This window comes from Pogona vitticeps, chromosome 3 (genome assembly GCF_051106095.1).
Source record: "Pogona vitticeps strain Pit_001003342236 chromosome 3, PviZW2.1, whole genome shotgun sequence".
Classification (NCBI taxonomy): domain Eukaryota; kingdom Metazoa; phylum Chordata; class Lepidosauria; order Squamata; family Agamidae; genus Pogona; species Pogona vitticeps.
The window spans coordinates 261,790,961-261,812,011 of NC_135785.1; the positions used below are offsets into that span (position 1 = coordinate 261,790,961).

A 21,051-nucleotide genomic window follows, 5' to 3' on the forward strand; every position below is an offset into this window, starting at 1 on the left:
TCGGCTGCTCGTTGGCCGTTCCCCCCCCCCCTCGGGCTTTGAAACGGCTTGAAACCCCGCGGTTGTTGGGGTCGAATTCGGCTTTTCATGCTGTAAGTTCAAACGTGGCTGTTGCGTGTCCAGCAGCAGCCTCAAGTCCCTGTTCACACGTTCATCAGAACTGGGGAAAGGCGGTACCACTTCCGACGGCCGCTGGAGGGAGGGACGGAGGGAAGGAGGGCGAGCCGTCTGGGACTGCACCACTTCCGCCTGCGCGGGGGGGGGGGGAGAAAGAGAAAGGAGTTGGACGACGCCGAATCCTCGGGGGCCAAAGGCGTCGAATACAAAAGCGACAAGTGGGAGCAACGAAGGGCAAACGCCCCTCCGGCGCGCGCGCGCGCACACACACACACACACACACACCGGGGAGGCCCAAATGGACCCCCCCAAAAGAAGCCCAGCCCTCCGCCCCCTCCCTGCAGTGGAATGGTCCAAACCCAATGGGGGAGTCCTCGACACACACCCCCACCGCTCCATCATCTGCGTCCTGAAGGGGCCCAGATCATTTACCCCCCCCCTCGAGCCGATGCACGTGGAGAAGGGGCCGTGGCTTGACCTGACCCGCGGCTGAACCCTTTTCAAACGTGCCCCCTTGTCCTGCGTGTCGCAGCCAGGAGAGGCCAGGTTTTGCCGGCGGGAGGGCAATCCTCCGCCTCCTCTCTCCCCCTTTTGTGTGTGTGTGTGTGTGTGTGTGTGTGTGTGTGTGTGTGTGTGTGTGTGTGTGTGTGTGTGTGTGTGTGTGTGTGTGTGTGTGTGTGTGAGAGAGAGAGAGAGAGAGAGAGAGAGAGAGAGAGAGAGAGAGAGAGAGAGAGCCTGGATCTCGCAGCATCCTTGGTCCCTTCCTGGATCCTCCGTCCTCGGGGAGGCGCTTCTCTCCGGGCCGGGCTGCAAGGGGTTAAGAGGCTGCTCTCCTCCCCCCTCCACCGCCACCCCCACCGCCACCCCTCCCTCCCTCCTTCCCCCCCTCCCCTCCCGGCGTCTGCGCGCTTGACGGAGGCAGGCGAGCCCTCCTCCTCCTCCTCCTCCCGCATCCTCCATCCTCTCGCCCGGAGCATCCTCCTCCTCGCCTTCTCCGACCGGGCGCTGCCGCGGGGCTGGGTGTGGCCGGGGGGCGCGCGGGGAGGGATCCTTCCCTGCCGCAACCGCAGCCGGAGGAAGAAGAGAAGAAGAGAGAAGGAGAGAGAAGGAGAAGGAGGGCGGCGGCGGCGGCGGCGGCGGCGGCGATCCTTTTCCCGGGCGGCTCCCCTCGCGGGGGAGGAAGGCGAGGATGGCCCGGCTGGGCGCGGGGCGGCGGCTCCTCCTCCTCCGGCCGCCTCCTCTCCGGCGGATCTGAGCCGCTCTGCGGCGGGAGACCCTCCCTCCGGGCACACCGGAGAGACCCCCCCAACCCCACCCCACCCGCCACCCCCGGCCGGCTTTCCCCGGGCCGGGCGTGGTGGAGAGAAAACCCCCTGCGGGATCGACGACGACGACCCCCCCCCTTCGCCGCCTGTCCTGCCTGGACGAAGAAGGACCCCCCCCCCCCAGATTTGAACCACCTTTCTTTTTCTTTTTCTTTTTTTTTTGGCAAGCCGGCTCGGCCTCCTCCCCCCCCCAAAAAATAGAACCGATCTCCCTTCTGTCTCCCTTCTCCAGCCCCCTACCCCACCCCACCCTACCCCACCGTCTTGATCCCCTCTGTTTCCCTCGGGGATCGGCCCGAGAAAGAATCGACTGGGAATTCTCCCTCGAGATTCTTTTTCCCCCCCCCTCTCCACCTGTCTGGAAGAGGGTGTCCGGGTTTTTGTGCTGTTATCGATCAGGCATCATCAGCATCCCTACTTGATTGCTTTTTGGTTTCCCCCCCCCCTCGAAAGTTGGGGGTCACACACACACACACACAGAGGCCAGGTTGGGTGCTTGCCCTTCCTCTACGGTGCTTTGCTGTTATTTTCTTGTAATTCATTTTATTTTAATTTTATTTTTTATTGCCAAACGGTGATGTAAGAGAGGAAGACTCCTTGGGACCGAAGGGAGCCAGTGGCAGCAACGCCTTCATTGTCTGCAGTGAAAGGAGGGGCGAGCGGGGACACACACACACACACACACACCCGCCGTGGAGCTGGGAGACGGTCCGGGCCCGGCAGACAAAATGGCCTGGCCGTGCATCAGCCGGGCCTGCTGCATCGCCCGCTTCTGGAACCAGCTGGACAAAGCTGACATCGCCGTGCCTTTGGTCTTCACCAAATACTCGGAAGCCACCGAGATCCCGGGGACCCAGGTGGTCCTGCAGCAGCAGCAGCAGCAGCAGTTGCCACCGCCACGCCCGCCGGCAGCCGCCATCGAGACCCAGCCCACGGCTGCCCTTGGCGGTGACCTGGATGCGGTTGCCAGGGCAACCTCTGGGGCTGTGGACCACACGCCCGCCGCTGGCGGGGCTGGGGCTTCGGCCGGGGGCACCAAAGGTGGCCATGCCTCCTCGAAGGAGCACCCCACGGCCGACTCCGTCATGCGCCAGGACTACAAGGCCTGGAAGGTCCAGAGGCCGGAGCCGAGCTGCAAGCCGAAAAGCGAGTACCAGCCCTCGGACACCCCCTTCGACTCCGAGAGCCAGTACCAGAAAGATTTCCGGCCTTGGCCCATCCCCAAGAGGGGGGACCATCCCTGGATCCCGAAGCCCCTGCCCATTCCCGCCGTGGATCTGGACCGGGGCTCCAAGGAACGGTCGGGGAGCCAAGAAAGGAGGAAGAAGCCCCCGCAGGGCCAAGAGCCGGAGGAGCGGGCCAAGGAGGACGAGGCCAAGCCGGCCAAGCCCGAAGAAGCCAGGCCCAAGAAGGTGAAGAAGAGGGTCCATCTGGCCGAGGACGGCGCACAGCCACCCTCCCGGTTGGCCGCGGGGTACTCCACGGCGCTGGACACCGCCAAAGGGCGAGCGGCAGTGGATGCCCTCAACTGGCAGATCAAGGAGGTGTTCACGGGGCGGGCAAGCACTTCCTCTTACAGGTGAGAAGCTGAAAACAAGTTGGTCCTCCCATCAGGTCTACCCAGTCCTGGTGAACTTCTGCCGGATTTGGGAAACGGGGAACAGAGATACTGGGCGGGACGCCCGGGCGGGTCTCACGCTCCCTTTGGGCAGAGAGAGATGGGGCCACAGTCCAGTCGTGGGGCCATGACTTAGCAAGGTCCTGTGGACAGGAGGATGTGGGATTTTACTAGCAAAATCCAGCAATCTTGTCTGGGGTGTTTGTTAGAGGAGAAGTAATTGCCGCTGGCAGCCAAAGACTCATCTTTTCAGGCAGGCTTTTAACAATCATGATGGAGTCCCTGAATGCCCCCCCCTCTCTTTTTTCTTTTTTAAAGTTAAGATAGTTTTTACGGTATGCTTGCTTTTCATTATTCAGTTGCATTTTAACTGGTGCATTGGTTAAAATTTTTTTTTAATGTTTAACTTATTATGTTTTTCATTCTATTCTTTCTAATATTGGGAACAGCTTTTCGGGCTGTAAAACAAACAAACAAAACAAACCATCAACCTGGAGAAGTGGCATAATGGGGAGAAAAGAAAGGAGGCTGTTCCTTTTGTTCCTGTAAATCCATTAATGGAGAGTAGAGGAAGGCCACAAATCTTAAACTGGAGTAGAGATTCCCCCCCCCCCTCAGTGCGTGTTGGATGGCTGTCAGCCTTTTTTTTTAAAGTCAGGGAAAGGAGCAGAACCAGGAAATGACATTAGAGAATGAAAGAAGGTGGCCTAAGAGTAGCAGTCTGTATGTAGATCTTGAAAAGATACGAGGAAAATAAACAGCCTGACGATTTAGCATTCCCTCCCCAATTGGTGCAGGCTATTTGCCACATCCTTTGAGGCTTTGTTCCAGCAAGTTCCACCTTTAACCCTGGCATCTCTTCATTTGAATCGAAATCAGCAGTTTCTGTTCATCTGAGCTACAGTATTACATTCTGGAAAACATTGTCCGTGTAAAAGGAGATTGCAAAGAACTCCCGAATGAGCCGTGGCCCATTTTGATAATGGAAAGGGGGGGGGGGCTTTTAAAGCTTTGGTACCAAACTAACAGTAATAACACACAACGCCACCGAAACGTAGTGAAATGTCATGAAAAAGAATTTTTTTCCTGCCCGCAACCAAAAATTGCTAAAATAATTGAGAGAGATTTCCCCCCAACAAAAATATCATATATATGGCTCTTTTACACACACGCGCGCGCACGCGCGCACACACACACACACACACATACACTTGCCAAATTCTTACATACATTTGCATTTCAGGTCTTCAGAATGGTTTTTCTGAACCAAATTTGCAGTGGCCTTTCTACTGCCCTCACCCCCATTGCTCCCCATTGCTCTGGTCACTGCCCGAGAGTGAACTACACCTCCCATCCTCCCCAGCCATTGATCATGCTAGCAGGGGCTCGTGTGGGATGGAGCCCTGTAACCCTCCTTCGTTCACAGAATCACTGAATACTTGGGTTGGAAGGGGCCTATAAGGCCAGGTAGCTCCATCCTCTCCTCAATGCAGGAATCTAAATCAAAGCAGATCCGACAGACAATTTTCTCTTTGAATGCCTCTTAGCAAGAAGGCTTAGGATTTCATGTATGGGGAGATCATCGGAGGACAGGGTATTTCAAACAGATTTCAATGCTAAGCCCCCCTCCCCCATGATGTGCTGCTCCTTTCTCTTGTAAGTACATGTCTGGAATCATAGAATCATAAAAGACTATTATTATTGTTATAGACTCATGGAATAATGGAGTTGGAAAGGGCCTACGAGGCCATCCAATCCAACCCCTTGCTCAAGGCAGGAATCCAACTCAAAGCAGATCAGACAGAGGGTGGTCCAATTTTCTCTTGAAGGCCTCCAGCGTTGGAGCACTCAACACCTCCTGAGGTCATGGGTTCCACTGTCGTACTGCTCTAACAGTTAGGAAGTTTTCCCTGATGTTCAGCCGAAACCTGGCTTCCTGCAGCTGGAGCCCCTTATGACGTTTCCTGTCCTCCGAGATGATGGAGAACAGATCCTGCCCCTCCTCTAGGACTATCTTTGAAGAATGCGCTCCTCTCTCCCCTCTGTCTTCTTTTCTCAAGGCTAAATAGGCTGGGTTATTTCCGTCTCCCCAATGGATACTGTGAGCGTGCAGTGTGCTGATGACACACAACTCTTATCTCTCCTTTACCACCTCTGCGTCCAGACCCTTGAGCGGCGCCTGGCTTTAGTGCTGTAGTGGGCGTGGACGAACAGGTTCATACTGAACCTGGACAAGACCGAGATTCTGTTCCTGGGGGAGCCCTCCGAAAGGTTTGTGTGGGGGATTTTCCCTAGACCGGATGGAACTGCCTGCCTGTTTGGGGACCTGTTATCCGAATCCGGGTGTTTTTCTGGACCCAGCTCTTTATCGGGGACCCTCAGATTGTACCCTTGTCCAGATCGGCCTTCCACCCGTTGAGGCTTATTGTCCAGTTCCGACCATACCTTGACGAGGGCTCCCTCAGGATGTTGGTGCAGGTATGGGTGGTCTCCCAGATTGACTACTGCAATGCCCTCTACGTGGGGCTTCCCTTGAGGCTGACCCAGAAACTACAGCGGTTCCAGAACATGGCCACCAGACGGGTGGTTGGTGTGGGCAAATTTGATCACATCATTCCAGTTCTGGCCAGTCTCCACGGGTTGCCTGTTGTGTCCTGGATCAGGTTCAAGGTTTTGATGCTCGTGTATAAAGCCCTTCATGGTTTGGAACCACCTTACCTGTTGAAGTATCTGCCCGACCCACGGGATCATCCCAGACCAGGCTCCTCCAAGTAGCCACCCTGAGAGAAGCCCAAAGGTTGTGTCCCAGAGGCGGGGCCTTCTCGGTGGTGGCACCAAGACTCATGAGACCAGCTCTCAGAAGAGCTCCATCTCCCCCCCCACCTGTATTCTTTTAGGAGACAGTTGAAAACACTTCCTTTACAAGGAGGCTTTCTAGTCTTACCCTGGTTGAGCGCTTCGCCTCCAGTTCTGATTTTTGGGGATCATTTCTTGGGGCCACCGGTTCTTTTTAACCATGCCCTTGCCCGTGATTGCTTTTTTTGTGTTATATTTCAGTGTTCCATTGTGTAGTTTTGTTTTTAATCTTTTGTAAACCATCCAGAATAGTACTTCAGCACCAATGGCATGGTATATAAATTGCAGGAACAAACAAACAAATAAACAAATTGTGAATAATTTTTCTGATTAAAAAGAGAGGAGAGAGACCCGTTTGTGAGTCCTCTTTAATTAGTCTTGGTTGCGCACGGGGGGCATTGGAGCTGGATGTTGTGCAATGCAAAATTGTGAAATCCAAGTCACCATCAAGAGTGCTCCTGATATTGTAGGATGCTGTTTTGCAGCCATCAGCACACGGTTGAGTGCTCTCCGCTTGCAGACCAGCTCTTTCTGAGCGGATGATGGACTGACCTGTTGCCGATGCCATAAATGGCTGTGCTTTTTAAAGAACATGGAAGGAGGAGCAACAAAGCAGCGGAGCATTTTTTTTGCTGGTGTTTTGCTTGTATCTTAAATCCCGAACACTGGGTAAGGTTCAGTGTCGGTTTGCAGTATCAGGTGGGTTGGAGTGCTTGGTGGTGGAGCCTGTATATGCAGTATGTTAAAGCACAAATAACTGTATGTAAGTGTTCATTCTAGAACTTTTCCGGAGTGATTTAGGTCTCTGGCTGCGAAGCCAAAGGTTGGGAGTTTGATTCCCCTGCTGTGCCTCCTGGGAGAAGAGCCAGCCTGGGTGGCCTTGGGCCAGCTGCACAGTCCCACAGCGCCCCTAGAGGAAGGGAACAGTAAAGCACTTCTGAATACTCTCTACCTGGAAACCTCGGAAAGGGTTGGCATAAGTCAAGATTGACTTGACGGCACACAACTATTACTATTGTGTGCGTGCTAGCATGCACATCACAACCCACGCTGCAGGTCCAGTCTTCCCCTACCTAGACCCCTGCAGGTATGTGGGATGACAGGGACCATTGTCCCCAGCTGATATAGGGTGCTCTTTACCCCAGTAGGCAGGAGAGCATAACCAGAAATGGGATAATAGCTGATATGAAGACTGGTTGATTTGATTAACACATTGCACCCCCTTTTATGAAATAAAATGGGCCCCAAGTTAATCATTCACTAGATTCATTTTTTAAAAAAAGAAGCTAATGGTAGCTGGGTTTAATCCATGCATTCATAAGAAGCGGAAATGGCCAGCGCCATTAATGGTCTTAAGGAAGGCCACTTCTTCCTGTCCATCTCAGCTATTCAGAAGAGGCTGCTCTGTATGATACACTGCCTACTGCTTCCTTTCCCTCTTTCAACTTGCTGTGAATGAATATTTCTTCATCCAGTTCGGTGGGCTCACTAAGTCATTCCTCTGCAGCAAAATTACATCAAAGGAGGATGTCTGTTCTCTCTCTCTCTCTCTCTCCAGCAGTTAGGTGGAATTCACATTTAAACATTTTAAAAAGTAAAGTGGAGCCTAAAATTCAAACGGTGTATTCTTCAAAATTAGAAGAAGGGAGGGAAAAACCCAGAACAGACATCTCCACCTTCATTTTCTCAACGCTGGCTCTAAACACATCCTCGGTCTTTAAAGGATGTTGTGCTCATTAAGGAGTTGGGTTGAAAATGGCCATGACCTGCTTCCCAGACCCCGGATCCTGGCTCTTGCAGTGCCCAAGCTCAAGCTCACTTTCCATTAATAATAGCATTGCCTGGGCTAATCTCCAGGAAAAAAACTCTTTATCTCTTCTCCAGAGAGAGATGGCAGAATCTCTTCTGGAGAGATTCAGATGCTGAGCAGCCCTCAGGTAACCTATCTCGCAAGCCCAGCCAGCCAGCAATGAATGCTCACAAACAGAACAGCTTCATTCATTCATTCATTCATTCATTCATTCATTCATTCATTCATTCATTCATTCATTCATTCATTCATTCATTCATTCATTAGATTTCTATCCTGCCCATCTCGACCAAAGGTCTACTCTGGAAACAGAGCATTTATAGGCCACGATTAAAGCTTAGCGCTTCTGCTACACCTTTGACAAGGTTGTCCTCTCCATTCGCTCACCCAGACATGTGGCTTCAGACCAGGTCCCACAAGAACACCTGTCCATCTGAGTGCTTGGCTGGCAAGGCTTAGGTGTGTCTGGGGAAAATCAAGGCCAGAGGCCCAGGCTGGGCTAAATCCCAAAGGAGAAATGTATGTTAAGTGCAGCTGTCAAAGTATCCTGACTCTGCATTGTTGATTTTTTTAAAATGGCATGGGAAAGATAATTATCGTAGAGGCTCGCTCTTCAGCTGCCTTCCTTCCACGCCCACTTCTCGGGCTGGGATCTGTACCATCATTGCCTTGATCATTCTTAGGGGGAAATGAGGTCCTCTAGTAGGGCTTGCATCTGAGAACGAAGTGGATTTGCTGAGGGCTGGCCAGGTAATGCCTTCAAGGAGTAATTTCTTGGCGCATCCTTTGCTAGCCGTGTGGATCCCTGCACTGGACAAAGTTGCAACTGACATGACCGGCATCTGTGGAATTTTAAATGGGATTTAGTCAGCTCAGAGAACAGTGTCTTTTTAGGGGCTCCTGATCCTGCTAGCCAAAAGTGGCTCTCCTGGGCTCAGAGGGCTAGATGGATGGCAACTGCGTATAGCCCAGTCCTAGCTGGGGAAACTGGTGATGGCGGATGGCTCCCATTTCACTGGGCTGGCAAAATCCACTCCGGGTTTAAGCCTGAACTTTACAGGAGCTCTCCAGGGTGCTGATCCCCTCAACCCACACAATGGGTTCCACACCTGAGATAGCTTGTATAAATTGTGAACTCAAACCAGAGACAGATTTGCTGCCCCTCAAAACACAGGATCGTGTTTTGGGGGATAATGCTCCCAGAATCTCCCAGGCAGAAAAAGCCAAGGAAGCGCCGTACTCGATGTGGAGTTCTGGGAGTTGTACCCCAAAACAGGTAACTTTGTCTAAGCCCTGGAAATGGGAGTATGTTTTCAAAGATGCCAGAGGCATGAGATTAGATTAGACTCCCAGGAGCAGGAGGGAACAGCTATGAAGTCCAGGAGTAATTTAGTAATTTCCTGGCACCGGCTCTGTTGTCTTCCAGCATCTGCCATCATCTGTTCTCCTCTTTCTGCCCAATGGTAGGGCCAGCCATGGGGACAATATTACGCTGGTCTAATATAATGTGTGGTCTAATATCAGGTAACTCTTTCTTCTCCTTGGGCTTTCCCCCCCCCCCATGCTACCTTGTTTTTATGGCAGCCAAACATAAAGGAGAACCGTTCAAAATCTTCCTAATCCCAAAGGCTGTATTGAAAGATGGTCAGGTCAGAGAGTCTGACACTGGAGCATCTCACTAAGACTCCTACAGAACTTTATAGACCTCTAGGGAAACATCAGGAGCCTGTGTTCTAGGGCAGGGGTCTCCAAACATTTGACCGTGAGAGCCACTCCGGATATTTTCAACATTTTTGAGGGCCAAAGGAACAGGAATGTATGCATGTGTGTGCGGTTGCATGCACACATACCCCACATGCACACACGGAGGACCACACACACACACATTGCCCACCCCCCACCTGCATGGACATGCGCACACCCGTGTGCGCATGGGCTAAAGGGAATGAGCTGAGCAAAATGGCCGGAAGAGACTGTTCTAGGGGAATATCAGAAGCCTATGTTCCTCATAGTTGGCATTTATCCCTGAAAAGGTTATTTCAAGTATGAAACCAGATAACCATTTCCAATCATACTAAAATTCATCTGGGTATCAAGGTCGAAGTATTTTTATTGTTGCAGTAATTCCAAGCAGTATCTGCTTGTTCAGTTCTACTAGGGTTCTCTTATGTTGTTTTGACTTTATGTTTGTTTATCTACATTGCTTCTATACTTCAGAGTTGTTGAAAGCATCGAAAAATCTCACGGCTATGAAATACAGTAAGCACAAATGCTTAAAATATCTAAAAGACTAAAATTAAGTTGCAGGCAAATACTTAAGTCAAAATGCAGTCGATAATACAGGAGGATAAAAAGTAGAATGAAATGTGAAAAAGAATGTTTTGGTTACATTCTAAAAATGCCGCAATGTATAGCCTTAAAAGGCACATTGAAAAAGCAGAGAATAATATCTAAACTATGTCATTTAAAATTAAAAAGCATTCTAGTTCTAAGTCATGTTTAGTGTTTAAGCCTATTATAATAACACAGCGAGAAAATTGCTCTAAGTACTCACCCAGCCAAACCAGTTTGAATTTATGGGGAGAAATCTGTATTATTCTCATCTGTTGCTGCTGCATGATTCCTGGTATCAATGCTGTTGGTATCTGGTGTATGTGGTATGGCATGTTGTGTTGTGCTGTGAGATATGTGCCTCGTGCAAATGTCTATACAACGGTACCTTGACTTACGAATGTAATCCATCCCAAAAGATGTTCGTAAGTGGAAATGCTCGTTAAGTCAAAGCACCGTTTCCCATTGAAATACATGGGAATGGGATCAATCCATTCCAGCATTTAAAAAAAATAAAAATAAAAATAAAAATAAACAAAGCAACTTCCACGCTGGGACTGAAAAAACAAACAAACAAATCCAAAAATAAAGATTGGAGCAAGTCCCACGCTGGGACAGAAAAAAAACACAAAAATCCCAGAATTAACCCTCATTTTCTCCCCCCCCCACCAAAACAACAGCCACCCACCCAAAACTTATTTAAAAAACGCCCCCATCCTCGTTGGAGCCCGCCGGGAGGCGAGCAGTCGGAGAGAGCACTCCGGCCAGGCTCAAGACTTCCGGCTCTAGTCCACCCCTACCTTCGGCCTCTTTGCCACCAACGGTTAGTAAATTTAAATTTCCCACCCTTTTCTCCTGCCTTTTTGTGTTCAGAAGTGGAAGCTCCGTTCGCAAGTAGATGCAAAATTTTGCGGCCGGAGCTGCTCATAAGTTGAAATGTTCGTAGGTAGGGGTGTTCGTAAGTCGAGGCACCGCTGTACTTCCCTTCAGCTGTAAACAGCGGACTTTTGGTGGAACAGTAAATTACAGGGGACTGAGTCACAGTCAGCAAATTTATAATGGACATTTCTATTGCTTTTATGACTCCCCTAAAATGCAATTCCTGTAAATCAGAATCTGGCCAGCCGCCCCAAGACAATAAGCGTTATGAGTTTGACTAACAGTTCCTAAGCCAGTGGGTTACACCGTGTAAATTTCAGGAGGTGCAAAATTAAGGTAGAGCGAGTCACAGGATTGGCAGATAGAACCTGCTGGTCACATCAATACATTGCAAAATTTGATAATATGAAACAATTATTTCAAAACCCTTTCAATTTACTCCTTTGTTTACTTCCATGCTGAACTGTCCGCCATGAAAGAGGCTCTTTTGCAAGGCCACGTTATTGTAGGATGCTCTTGCTTCCAGACTTGTCTGGAGCAGGCTGATTGTTTTGTAGTGACTTTTAGTAACCTGCTGTTCAATAATACAGTGTACATTTTCAGGGCTGCTTTTTAATTATTGTAGCACTATGTACATCCATAATTTCACAACTTGACAGAGGTTCTGCAGTCCCCCACACACACACTTTTGCACATTTCCCCTCTACTTCTGTTGAAGGTCTCAGATTCCCCTTTCCACCTGGACAGGCAAAAAGTCTGTCTAGGTTACACGAAAGCTCTACCAAGATTAGGGCTATACAGCAACCAGAGGCCCACAGCCAGCATCTGCTCCCCCAGCACCTCAGTGCCCCTCCCAGTTTTGGATGGAAAAAGACCACAGCCTGAGGTAGGCCAGTTCTGACTTGTTTTCAGGGTCTCAGTCAGCTTCAGGGTCCCTCCTCCAGCAGCCGCCCATTCACAGGCTGTGCTTTGTGAATCTCTGCCCTGCCTCCTCATATGAATGGGTGGCTGCTGGAGGAGGCAGAAGAGGGAAGCAGGCACTCTAGCTAGAACTGGACAGCCACGCGACAAGGAGAAGCCAACCAGCGTGTCCTGGCTGGTGACTGATGGAGTTGGTGGGGAATGGAACCAAAAACCTGAGTCAACCTGGCATGAAGCAATTTGTGCCCATCTCTATTTTGAACCTTTGAGCTGCATAGCCAGCTACCGAGACCACGGAGCTCTCTAGCAGTTCGTTGAAGCATTTGGAGTGAATCACCATGTGCTTTTTCCTATTTCTGCAAATTTAAGGGTTTCCCAAAGATGGGTGCAAATATTTTTCCTCTTGCTTCTTGCTGGCCTTGTGTTGGCACCCTTTCTACTGGCATCTTCCACCCAAGCTGACTGTTAGAGGGCAGCGATTGCTCACATCAGCTGTTCATCGAGAAGAAAACTTCATCCCACTTCATCCTTTCCCTGTGAATGATTTTGCATTAATAAGCCTGTGCGTCTTGTCAGCTCTTAGGCACTGAAGAGAGGGAGGAATTATTGGTGGCTTCTCTCTGTGTGAGAGGGGTGCAAGGTACTTTTCAAGAGCTTGCAGGAGGCGCAAACAAATAAACATTCTGAGCAGTAGATATAATTAAAAATATTTGGTGGATTCGGAAAGACAGACTCTTAGATGTCGTTATGCACAGAAATCGGACACCGGCTAAAATTGAGTCTTGGGAATGGGTTTGTGGCATTCGGTTGGTTCTCACACCTGCATTTGGGTTCTTCATCATCTTAGAACTGCAGAGCTGAAAGGGACCCTATGGATCATCAAGTCCACCCCCATCAAGGAGGCCCAAGTAGGGAATCAAACTCCCAGCCTTAGGCTCCGCATCCAGAGACCTAACCCAGCGATCCAGCAGTTTCACATACAACCATGCTCCCAGATCTGCTATATTTTCCCCATTTAAGGGAAGTCTGTGGAATGCCATGGCTTTCCTCATACCCCTTTGTATGTTGTTGTTGTTTAGTCGTTTAGTTGTGTCCAACTCTTCATGACCCCATGGACCAGAGCACGACAGGCCCTCCTGTCTTCCACGGCCTCCCGGAGTTGGGTCAAATTCATGTTGGTCGCTTCAATGACACTGTCCAGCCATCTCATCCTTGGTCGTCCCCTTCTCCTCTTGCCATCACACTTTCCCAACATCAGGGTCTTTTCCAGGGAGTCTTCTCTTCTCATGAGATGGCCAAAGTACTGGAGCCTCAGCTTCAGGATCTGTCCTTCCAGTGAGCACTCAGGGTTGATTTCCTTCAAAACGGATAGGTTTGTTCTCCTTGCAGTCCAGGGGACTCTCAAGAGTCTCCTCCAGAGTCTCAAGTGTATATATCTCTTTGTATAGAAACCTGTATTTCTGTATTTATTCTGGTCCCATTAAGGCTTCTTAGACCTCATTGCTAGTCATTGACGGAAGCCTTCTAAGAGTCTGTGTCCTTTTCCCACAAAGTCTGGCAAAATTCTTGTGGATTCGGCTAAGAACTTTGGTCGATAAGACTTACAGCTGAGGTCTAATGTCCGCGAGAAGACTTTGCCACCACCCTGTAGATGGGAGCTGCTTGTCAATTCAGGCACTGCCAGACTTCAGAATCAGCATGCTGTCATCCTTTTAAGGGCTGTGATTTAATCCTATCTGACCAGTCTCAGCTGGTCCACGTTCCCATCAAGACGGTGCACTTTTATGTATGGCCCTTGTGCCTTTACTTACACATGGGTGGAGTGAGTGTAGAGGAATACTAGTCTGAAGATTCTGGACTTTGTTCATTAAATGTTTGAATGAAGCACAGGGATTAATAATGTATGTTGTGCTTGAAGCGCTCATCCAGAGCAAGAACATTGACCATTCTGGTTTTAATTTCTGCTTCTGTCTCAGCCTAATTCATGTGCAGCCGATCAGATTACTTGCAGACTGGTTTGGGCGAAGCTTGCTCCTGGTGCGCTGTTACGGTGGGCAAATGTGACAGCATCGGCAAGCCCTCCACTTTTCCAGCCTTCCTTATTGATTTCCTCCTCTCCGCAGTGACCTTGGCAGTCTGTGGATCCCTTTTTTCCTAACTTTCCGGGGAGCGGCAAGCCATTGCAATTTGAATTGAAAGTGCCCTGTGATGGATGGATGTCAGATCTGGCCTGATTCAAATGATCCTGATGGGTTTTCCAAATCCATAATGATTAGGGTTGCCATCCAGGCAGCCCCTTCCTGTCCTCCATCCATAAAACTATGACAGATAGCCATCAATTACTTTGCTGATTTCAGCATCTCTATGGAAAATCAGATCAGCTACAGGCTAGAGGGGTTTTTTATATCCCTTACAACCAGCTGCCAGATGGAGGGGCTTCTTTGCAGCCCGCAGCAGCTATCTGAGAGGGTTTATTTATTTATTATTATTATTTGCATCCTTGCAAGACGATAACGGGCCGTATGTCTTGGTGGAGGTTGGACCATCTTGTGCACCCCTCCCCCCAGCCTTTTCTGTGATTCTATAAAACGTTGGTGCTGCCCTTTTTCCTAACAAGGATTTCCCAGTACCTCCCCCCGTTCCTTTCGGTCAGGGATGTTAGCACGTCTTTGACTCTAAGTCCCGAGTCTGAGTCCGAGACTTGGGTCCCAAGTCCCCATTAAAAATAAGCTTTTCACCCCAGAAAAAAAGGGAGGGAGTGTCATTGTTTTATGATGTGGCTAGATGGGTGGTATAGAAGTCGAATGAATGAATGAATGAATGAATGAATGAATGAATGAATGAATGAATGAATGAATGAATGAATGAATGAATGAATGAATGAATGGACGTGGAAAAATGGGTCTGAGTTGAATCCAAGTCAATGAAAAAGAAAAACCTGAGTTGAATCCGACTCGAGTTGTCAGTGCAACTTAAGTCCGACTCAACAGCGAGTCTCGTAATGCGTCTCCCCATCCCTGCCTTTCCTCCTCTCTTCTGCATTCTGGGTAGGTTTTGGAGAAATTCCATTTTTGGAGAACAGCTCCCAGAACCTCCCAGCCAGCGTTTTCCGTGGCCCTGCGGAGTCGAGGAACTTTACCGTTATGGTCCAAAACCAGGAAATTCTGACAGCGATGCAGAGCCTCTCTCTGTAAATACAACCACCTTCAAGCCACTGTTTTTCATGTCTTGTTCGGTGCAGGCTTGCTATATTTTTCTGGGCTGATTTCCTACCTCAACCTCTTCTTCTTGGGTGATTGTAAAAACTGAACGCCCAGGGCTCGCTTCAAACATGTTTTTATTCACGACAGCCATTATGCTGTCCGTGTAAAGAAACTTAAGACAAAAACAGTGGTGTATTCAGAATAAATAAAAAGACCTGAAGGGTGGTGGCACGCCTTCCTATAAAATCAGTGTTTGCCTCCGACCAACTTGGTGTTGGAATAAATTATAGGTTTCTTCCTCTCTTTTACGCTGCAGTTCATTGAGCGTTGCTGATGCCTCATCAGCATTCTGCTGTTGTGCGCCCTTATGAGCTTGGTATCTGAAAACGATGGGTATTTATACATCTGTCTTTCTCTCCTCTTTTGTGTCAGTGAACGGGGGCTGTAAACTGCAGGAATATTATGAAAATGAGCACAGCCCCCTCACACGCAAGGTTGTGTGTCCTCTTCCCAGCTGCAAGGAGCAACTTGAAAACCTTTGTTTCTGTTTTTGATTAAATCGACTGATCGCTTTGTCAAAAACGGACCAACGTTTTGTTAATTTTAACTGATTTCCAGAATGGGAATTTTATTAATATGTGGCCTGTTTGAGGTAGAAATGACTGAATCTTTTGGCACCTTAAAGATCAGGAAGTTTTATTCGACAGATGTTTTCATGGATACTACTAGACCCCTGCTTTAAAATACATCTGAAGCAGTGGCCTACTGTCCATGAAAGTTTATGGCTTATGGTTGGTTTGGTGGTTCGTGCTAGTTCGTCTTTTGGACAAACAGCTATTTGGTATTCCCAGCCCTGCCTCCTCTGGCAGATACCCACTGAAAGGCAGCGCCCAGAGGAGGCAGGGTAGGGAAGCCAGGGCACTGCCTCGGAGTGGGCACGCGTCAGAGGAGGCACAGCTGGGAAGAGCTGAATACCTCTTTTGTCCGGAAGATAACCCGGCAAACTGGTGGTTCGTGCCCATCTCTAGTCTTTAAGGTGCCATAAGACTTCTGGCTTCTCTCAACCAAGTTAACTGTCTCTAACACAAATTCAAAACACACTTTACAAAGCTGACTTGATTTTGCTAGCCATAGTTAAGATTAACCGCAGTTTAAGGTTTGGGCATCACTCTAAACTGTGGTTAATCAATTAAGGAGACAAACGCAAATGCATCAAAGAAAGCTAGTGGGTTTTAGAAGACGATTTGTGGGAGCAGGGGAGTACAGCTACCTGGATCTCACAGTTGCCATGGCTGGACACCTGGATGGGGATTCTGGGAGTTGTTGTGAAAAAGACCATCTTTTCCAGTCTCTGGACAGCCTCTCAAATGGAGAACCTCAAGACACACTCTTTTTGAAAGTTTAAGAGAGGTGATACCTTCAGTAGAGCGCTAAAATCGAACATTCAGCCCAAACTTTCGTGATTCGGAAATCAGTTCTTCAGGCATGTGTCAAAATCTTGGGGAGGCTGCAGAAAATTGTAAGTGGGTGCCCCAAAAGAAAGCATTGTGGAAGCACTTTTTCACACCGTCAGGAAAAGGGCAGGTTGGCCCTGATGTTTTCGGCTGGTTGGTTTTTAAAGGGTGCCCTGCACACCAACGCTACCTGTGATGCTGTACTTACCCATTACTTGCGGCCTTCGGTTAAAGTCGCTCGTTTGTTCATTTCGTCCTCCGGGGAAAAGCTAATTAGAAAGCAGCCTCTCAAACTAGGCCATCTGCTGTGGGAGGCTCTCAGCCAACCCTTCCAGACTCCCCAGGGACGTTGGGGGGCGGCGGCGCAGGTTGTAAACAGGATTTAAAGGAGAATGAAGACGCCCAGAGAAAGGGATTTCCACACACAGAATGTGGTCTCGGATCCGAATCTGGTCAGCAGATTTGAATAAAAAAACAACTTTTGCGTCAAAGTTGAAATTCAGCAACCAGACTCAATTCAGAGAGTGAGTGTGGGGGCTTCCTTACTGCTGGGTCTACTCTAAGAGAGGTCTGAAAGGTGACAGTCAGGAACCAGATCTTCTCAGTGGTAGCCGTAAGGCTCTGGAATGCTTTACCCGTAGATGTACACCAGGCTCCCTCCCTCCTGATCTTTAGAAAGTGTGTCAAATCTGTGCTTCTTAAAGAGGCCTTTAAGACTGGCTTCCCTTTCTGGGGGACCTGCTGATGTACTGTTTTAAGTCTTATTTCTTTTTAGTCTTGTATGGCATTTTTACAGCTGCCTCCATCATAGCTGTTATAGGAATTGTTTAGCATTTTTATGGTTATGGGGTGGGAGGGAGTGGTCTATATTGTTGTAAACTTCCCAGAGTAGTGGCTTGCCGTTAGATGGGCAGTATATACAATGATGCCTCGCAAGACGAAAATAATTCATTCCTCAAGTCATTTTGTCTTGCAAAAATTTCATCTTGCAAAGTGCAGTTTCCCATAGGAATGCATTGAAATTTAATTAATGTGTTCCTATTCGTCTTGCGAAGCACAGCCAGTGAAAAATTTGTCTTGTGAGTCACCAAAAAAATTGCAAAATGCTTTCGTCTTGTGAGTTTTTCATTGTGCGAGGCATTCATCTTGGAAGGCATCATTGTAAATGTAACTCATCCATCCATCCATCCATTGTTAGATCCATCCATCCATCCATCCATCCATCCATCCATCCATCCATCCATCCATCCATCCATCCATCCATCCATCCATCCATCCATCCATCCATCCATCCTATGTACATACATTTTATTGAGTTTGTTTTCTTTCTTGTTTTGTGCTTTAGTTAATGCATTAGTAAAATGATAGCTTTCAAGGCTACTGATGATGGTCACTGGTCAGTGTGGCTATGCATTATCTTCCGTTTGGCCATTGGCCATTTTGGGCCTCAGGGCCAATTGCTGAGCCCACGGGTGAAAGTACAAACGCTGCACTGATGTCTGGCTTGTTGACTTCTCAGAGACTCTGGTGAGCCACTGTGGAAACAGCAGACGAGCTAAAGAGGTCTTCTATAGCATAAAATAAGAATTGTACAGTTAGAAGGGACCACCAAGACCTATCTAGATTGACCCTTGCCCATGCATGAAGTGGAGAGCTGAAGCGTCCCCTTCAAAAGATCTTTCAGTTTCCGGCGTAAGGCAGTTTTTAATCTGATCCAACGCAGTTGTTATGCCTTTAGAACCCGCTTCACCTCATTCTCACTCTTACACAGAGAGATGGACATACAGACCACAGAGTTAAACCGTGGTCTTTGATTCCAGGAGGTTTCAGTGATGCATCCGCAGCATGGATGGCTTTCAAAGGAGTTTTCCTGATCTTCATGGAAGAAGAAGTTGCTACCCATGCTGGTCACATCCTTCCTTAACCAGCAGAAGCAATGTATGCTGGGATATCACTTAGTACTTTATTGGTTGATTGCTTAAAACTATAGGTCATCGCAAAATATCAATGACAGCACCAAACATAGGTGGCACTGTCATATCCCAATTACACTTTAAAAAAAGATTTAGGATTTAGGATGCTTGGCACGAATCTTCTTTGCTGCCAGAGCAAATTTTGCTACTTGGTGGGTAGTAAATACATCCCTGTCCACAAGCAGCATGCAGAGTTCAGCCAGAGGAGGGCTGTCACACAAAGTTCTAAGTCTGCCTGCAAGGAATTTGCTCCTGGGGTGATCTTAGTATAAAGGACATCTTAACAAATAATGGGAAACATCTTCAACTTCTCCTGATCCACATGGACAAAGTCTTTGATCAAGTGTACTGTGGGGGACGATACACATTTATCAAGAAGATTTTAATGCCCGGTGGCCAAATAACCTGTAGGATTAGGATGTTACTGCTGAGGCCCATATCAAGTTCTAGAATTTCTGGATTACTATCAACTGCTCAGCTCCTGCGTGTGGGCGTCTCATGAAGGCAGCCGTTTTCAAATTTCTGGGGGGCTGTTTTGTTGGAAGTGGAACACTTTTGGGTTCAGCTGCTCTTGAACCGGCGGGATCTGAATGGCGAGGCAGGAGATTGTGACTAAACTTTAAGAAGAACGTCTTGGCAGTAAGAACTGTTCAACAGTAGAATGAGTTCCCTGGAAGGATAGTAAACTTTTCTTTCTTGGAAGTTTTTAAATGATCCTGGCCACCTGTCAGGAATGCTCGAACTCTGGATTTCTTGCATTTACTGCAGGCTGGACTAGATGATCTTCAGGGTTCTCTCCAGCTTTAAAAGTCGGGGATTGTGTGATCCGTGGGGATTCAGTCAGCCACAGCAAAAACAGATTGCTCGGTTAGATGAGCTTTTGGTTAGCTCTAGCAGTGTTTTTCTTAACGTTCTTTTGTATTTCTTTGTCTTCTTCCTTGGACAAAAGGGTAATGATGGATCACAGTGTCAACCAAACCAGAACTGACATTAATTGTCCTCAGTGTTTTGTTTTTATGTAACGAGCAGTTGGAGGAAAGCCTGAGCCACCACCTCCCAGACGGGGAGGAAGGGTTTGATCCTGTTCCTTCTTTCTTTTCCAACCCATGCTGCATGGCGCTGAGTCTGTTCGGAATTTCTGCGCATGGCTGTTTACATGATGACAGCTCCGCATGCCAAGTTCATGTCACATCCAATTTAGTCTTCCCTTGATACTGAATCCTTTCTCCTGCCATTGTCAGCCCAGCTTGTGTTTATTGGCTAGGGATCGTAAAACAAAACACAGAGTGAATCTTAGTACTGTAATATAACAAGAAACTTTGTTGGTTTCATAAGCAGAGAACCACCAACGCACAAGTGGGTAAAGTGGGCTCGCCAAATAATAAACACTTGCTCTTTTATAGCTCTTTTATAGCTTTTATAGTTGCTCTTTTATAGCTCAAAATGGAAAGTTCCAAACACCTGGGCATGTGCAGGAATGCATTAATAAAAACTACTGAAAAGCAAGTACAGGTTTTGCTGTTAGGTTGTTTAGACAACCAGATCAGGAAATGTGCTCTGTATTATAACACCTCAATTTGACCTGACCCAGTGAATATAAACTTCCATATTCGCTGTGATGCCCAGTTATGGATACTTGAAAAGTTTGCATTATCTCTCTTCCATCTCATCATTTCATCATACATACATATGCAAATGCCCTCTAAAGGTTTTGCACATTCCCCCCCCCGCTCCTTATGTTTGGGGATGATGGGAATTGTAGGCTAGCATTTCAAGGGGACGGAGGGTCGGGTTTCAGTAAGTTCTATAATACACATTCCCCCACGGAACCAGAACTCAGCCGATCACAGGTTGTATAACTTATTGGTTGGTACAGGCCGGCTTTTAATAACTATGGCTGAGTCCCCTGAGGATGGTCTTTGCTTTTTAAAGTTGCTTTTAAAGGTTTGAATGCTTTTACTTAATGGATTGTAATTACTATTGTAGTTTAGATGTTTTTAAAACTAATTTATCATGTTCTTAGCATTACCTGTTTTTATTATGGGAGGTGCCTTGAGGCCCTTCAGCAGAAGGAAGGTAAATTATACTGAATGAATGAATGAATGAATGAATGAATGAATGAATGAATGAATGAATGAATGAATGAATGAATGAATGAATGAATTAAACTATTATAAAATTAATACATTAATTAATTAATAAAGGCTTAAACTGTAACAGTTTCGGTCATAGCTAAATTGGAGTCAAGGATCACTACCCTGCTGAGGATGACTGTATGTTTAATTGTACTCTTGAAGAACAAACACACTGACTTCCAACAGACGAAAGAGATCCTCTCAGCAGAGAAGGGTGACTCTCTCTGAATTCAGAGGTGGGAAGGAACAATCGGTTAGTACTGGATAGATTGACAGTCCTCCCAGAAAGGTCCCTCCCAGCCAAATAAACCACAGGCGACATGCGAGGTTGTAAAATTCCAACAGAGCATCTTTGAGAGATGGCCATCCAACCTTTGTCTAAAAGCCTCCAGTAGTAATTGTGAGAGTTTATCTTTCACTTTATCATGT

The 21,051-nt window shown here is 47.9% G+C and overlaps 1 protein-coding gene across 1 annotated transcript in view; it reads left to right on the forward strand.

Annotated features, from left to right (window-relative positions):
* Nucleotides 1–2,027: 2,027 nt before the first annotated feature.
* Nucleotides 2,028–21,051, forward strand: part of MAP6 (microtubule associated protein 6) — a 40,127-nt gene continuing 21,103 nt past the window's right edge. Inside the window, exon 1 of the mRNA XM_020809700.3 lies at nt 2,028–3,021. Within this exon, the coding sequence (XP_020665359.3) occupies nt 2,171–3,021 (851 nt within the window). The 5' untranslated portion in view covers nt 2,028–2,170. The remainder of the gene's footprint in view (nt 3,022–21,051) is intronic.